The sequence below is a fragment of the Austrofundulus limnaeus genome, unplaced genomic scaffold (genome assembly GCF_001266775.1).
Source record: "Austrofundulus limnaeus strain Quisiro unplaced genomic scaffold, Austrofundulus_limnaeus-1.0 Scaffold70, whole genome shotgun sequence".
In the NCBI taxonomy this organism is placed as follows: Eukaryota; Metazoa; Chordata; class Actinopteri; order Cyprinodontiformes; family Rivulidae; genus Austrofundulus; species Austrofundulus limnaeus.
Genome location: NW_013952472.1, coordinates 1,826,935 through 1,831,520, shown reverse-complemented (window position 1 = coordinate 1,831,520; position 4,586 = coordinate 1,826,935). Strand labels below are relative to the sequence as shown.

Below are 4,586 nucleotides of genomic sequence, written 5' to 3'. Positions count from 1 at the left end.
GGTTGGGGAGGGGGCCAGAGAAAACTACAGAGTCCAACATAGTCTTTGCAAAGTTACAGACCGAAGCAACGTTAATTTTAGTAACCTCCGATTGACGTGACCGAGTGTCATTTACACCGACTTGAATCACAACCTTACTGTACCTAGCATTAGCATTAGCCAGTAGTTTCAAGTAGGATTCTAAGTCGCCCACTCTGACCCCTGGAATGCATTTAATCATGGCTGTTGGAGTCCCTAAATCCATGTTTCAGACCATGGAGCTGTCAATAACCAGGGTTTGTTTCTRGACCGGAGTGTCGCTGAGTGGGGAGAAGCGATTAGAAACATCAACGGGTTTGATGGTCAGGAGGTATAGCTTTAGCACTGCCTTTTTTCCGATCCGTCACCCAGCTAGCTCGGGGTGGTGGCCTCATGGGATCCACCGTGAGACCGCTTACTGGAGAGGCTTCTCTCGGCGGCTCAATGCTAACCTGGCTAGCTGTTGGCTTCTCAACAGCGTGGAGCCGAGCTTCTAATTCAGACAGCCTRGTCTCWAAAGCTGCCATAAGTCCACATTTAATACAAATGTTGTCATCACCAAACGAGACAGGGGAWAYGCTAAACATCTCACAGACGGAGCAAGTGAGGAAAGCCGAGGTCGGAAAAGAAGCAGCCATGATGCTAAGCAAATGTTAGCGAGAGCTACAAGATCCCGAAARWCACAAKTAAAACCAAGAAGTGTTGAAAAATAAAAMATGTTTTAAGCACAGTCCCAATATTAAGAACAAACGATATCAAGGGTGATTTAGGACTAGAAGTAGAACCGTGCAAAGGTAGKTAATCCAGTAAGTTGAAGAAATTCTCCAAARAYARAAATWGCCTATATGCCAKGGACATCCGGCCCAGCACTGGATGCCACTCCCAGCACTTCCAGTTCACAGTCAACACAGTGTTAGCGAAAGATTTTTTCACCCYACAACGACTCTTAATGATCTCCACWGTACAGAATTATCATATTACATGTACCAACATTAACACAYGAGATGRACAGGTCCAGCCAAGTGGAAAAAGTCACTCCAAAGTGGATTAAAGCCATAAAAACAAAGGAAAGACGTTCATGTTGATGGTTCCAGAATTTAGCCTTTTTCACTATTCCTTGGCTGCTTGTTCCGTGAATCTTTCACGTAGAGCTGTGACACTTATATTGTTGTAAAGAGCAGAGTCTGGGCTTTAAATCGATGGGCTACTTGTATGGTTTGGATCATTTTCCCCGACGTTGGTGAACTGAAAATGTAATGATTATCAGGCAGAGGGGGGAGGAGGGAGGGGGGGGGCTCTTGTTACTTGGCTTTAGTCTACGCTGTAATATACACTCTAACAAGGTTTTACTTTTGCATAAAACTGATGACAAAGTCGCATAAAACATTTCATATAACACAAACGCGCGCGCACACACACCTACCTTTGTACCGGCTGCTGTGTTAGCTTCCTGCTAGCTGTCCTCTGGAGGAGGTCTGTCCTCTCTCCTCTTGGCAGTAAAAGGGGATAAATGTACATTTCTCATTTGTAACCTCCATCTTCTCATTTCTGATGCTGGCTCTTGAATATCCTCAGGTTAGAAGTGCTGATTACAAACACAAGCGTGAGCTTTTAAATATAAGTTTTCCCTGTAATGCTATGATCCTCTGCTGTCACCTCCTCAAGAGGAAAATGGATAAAAACTAACTACTCTATCGTACCTTCTGGTTAGTGGACACAACGGCACACAACAGAACTCACGTTTTATACCAGTAGATCACAGATGCTTTAACTTTTGGGACTTTTTCATGGACTAGTACTAGGAGCTCACACTAAAAACATAGGCAGTAACCAGGAAGTGGAAGGGAGGAGCGTGGCAAGAATTTTACCGGAAATACGTCATTAATGACAGTGGCGTATAGGCTGTTGTCGAGCACCAGCAGCAAAGCAGAAAATGATACAATATGTTACCCCACGTCTATCCTCACCCTGTCCCCTGAAAACAGGAGCAGGTYTATGGAGGAAGACGGTTTGGTAGGAACTCCAAAGTTTGTGGTGCAGCGGGTCAGAAGCTCATTGTATGGCAGGCCAATCTATCATTTATTTGGCTTCACCACACTTATATTGTAGTTATCTGAAATTGTTTTATGACTAAATTAGACATATTAGTTATTTAAGATAAAATAATAAAATGTTTTCTTTTATTATTTTGTTTTATTTACTTTTTTTAATTTGGAGAACTGTACAGCTTGAGATTGTTTGTTTGTTGAAGTTGATTTTTGAAAATAAGGGGCAAATATGATAAAATGTTTTTTACTTCACTCTGCACCCTTTTACTTCAGGGTATGATTTACTTTGTTTTTTTTAATGCTGTACATAGATGGTTTTGTTTTTATGAATGAAAGAAAGAAACAAAAAATAAATAGACATCTCTTAATATATTTTGACAATTCAAAATACCTATTTAAGATATCTCTAATTATATTCTGACTTGTATAAATAACATTAGATTTATCATCATGTTGTATGGAGAATCCAGTTCAAGATATCTTAAATTTATCTTTGGATGTAAGATTCACTATATAAGATTTAATTAACGCAAATTTCAGACTTTTTCATGTTCTGTAAATTGTATTTAAAACAAAGCTGCTGCTGCTGATCTTTCTGTTTTATAAGCCCCGCCCCCAAGGCCAATACTCTAGGGAAACACTTTTTTGAAGATGTTCTTGATAAAACAATTGACTGTTAGTAACTCAGTCTAAAATGTTTGCATCTGTTTAATCAGATGTCATATATTATATACCTCTTTATAACCATGGTATTTTTGTAGTACAAAGTACAGTACAAGTTTTTCTTATTTTATCAAAAATTTGAATATTTTTGTTTCGGGCAGGTAACTTTTCATGTCGGGCAGGTAAAAAAATGAAATCTTGTCGAACCCTGGTGCAACTAATTGTTAGATTAGTGGTGCTCAGCACTGGGACAGTGCGTCTCTGATGTGGACGTGTTGTGTGTCTGTGTGCAGCTGCCGGGGCTGTGTCCTGAGCAGGTGGGGCTGTAACTGGTGCGTTCACCAGCACTCCTGCACCCACAAGCCCACCTGTGAGGACGGAGTCATCATCTACAACCAACATGTAAGTAACACGCAGACATCACACAACCACACAACCTGCAGCTAGGACACYTGGGGGGACTACAAAATAAACGTTCAGAATAAACCCCATCAGTCGGTTAGTTCTGCTGCTCCGGTCGGTTGACTGAAGTTCTGACACGATCAGAACCAGCAGAACTTGCAGAYCTCATTTGTAACAAATCATTGTTGTTCCTGATCCGTCTGTTCCTGTAACACTTTTTATTTTAGTTATTTTATTTTGCTTTTATTTTTGTTCTTTTTGCCCCTCCCCCTCCTCAGTTTAAACTCCCCACCTCTCCTCCTCCCACCGTCAAAACCCTTAAAGTGGTCCCATCTACACCTGCTCCAACAACCACCACGACTACCCCCCCTACAACAGCTGTTGTCACCATAGCAACCACTCCCCCTGGCACCGAGCTGACCACTCTGCCCCCGGCTCAGCCTCCCAGCACCCGCCCGCCCCCTGCTGCCACCAGCAGGGCGGGGTTTGCCACTGCAGGGTGGGAGCGAGCCARTCAGAGCGAAGCRGAGGACTCGGCGGTCACGCCCAGCYTTGCCGTGYCAACAGRAGAAGCCACGCCCTTCACCGGGGGCGATGGTCTGAGCGGGGACCTGGAGCCCGCCGTGCCCCTGCTGATCTCAGAGACCCCGGCCTCYGAGGTGGTGACGGGCTCCCCCACCAGCTACGTTCAGGAAGTGGAGGGAGCCCTAAGCCTGGCAGAGCCCCCCGTCTCACCTGACGTCCCCCTGGCCACGCCCCCTCCTGAAGAGGAAGCAGCTGACTCAGAGCCCCCCGTGAACCTGGACCCGACCCAGACCTCCACGCCGCGAGGCTCCATGAGGGAGGAGGGAGGCACCGAGACCCCGGTGCTGCTGTGGTCAGACGCTGACGTCCCGGCTGAGGGGGCTGCAGGAAATGACTCCGCCCCCACCCTGCTGTCAGGGGACGGGGAGGTGGAGCATGAGCCCCCCCCTTACCCACACATGGTGGAGACTGACTCAGAACCGGATCTGGATTACCAGAATGATCAGACTGACAGTCTGCTCCCGGTGAGTTCCACTGCTGCGCCATCCTCCTCCTCCTACTCCTCCTCCTCCTCCTCCTCCTCCTATCCCAGCCCATCCTGGCTCTGGATGTTCTGCTTTCTGTTGCACTCACCCTGAAAACATCTTGTTTCTGTTAATGTTTCTGATTTCCTTGCTGACTGCTCAGTATCTCTTTAACAAAGTGATGGATAGCACAAGCCTGTGTTCTTCAGTCCTCTGAGTGAATGAGACTAAAACTTGGCGACAAATGTCAGACATAACATTATGACCAGCTGCTGAACACTGTGTAGAAAAGTCTGACACATCTCCTCCTGAACCGTTGTGGATCTCTGAAGATAAGATGAGATGAGATGAGATAAGATAAGATAAGATAAGATAAGATAAGATAAGATAAGATAAGATAAGATAA

General features: G+C 45.2%; 1 protein-coding gene across 1 annotated transcript in view; it reads left to right on the top strand.

Annotated features, from left to right (window-relative positions):
- plxnb1b (plexin b1b) overlaps positions 1 to 4,586 on the top strand; it is a gene marked incomplete at its 3' end in the record, with an annotated part of 141,490 nt that overhangs the window by 106,012 nt on the left and 30,892 nt on the right. The window contains 2 exon segments of the mRNA XM_014010586.1: positions 3,023 to 3,131; positions 3,410 to 4,180. Coding sequence (XP_013866040.1) covers positions 3,023 to 3,131; positions 3,410 to 4,180 — 880 coding nt within the window.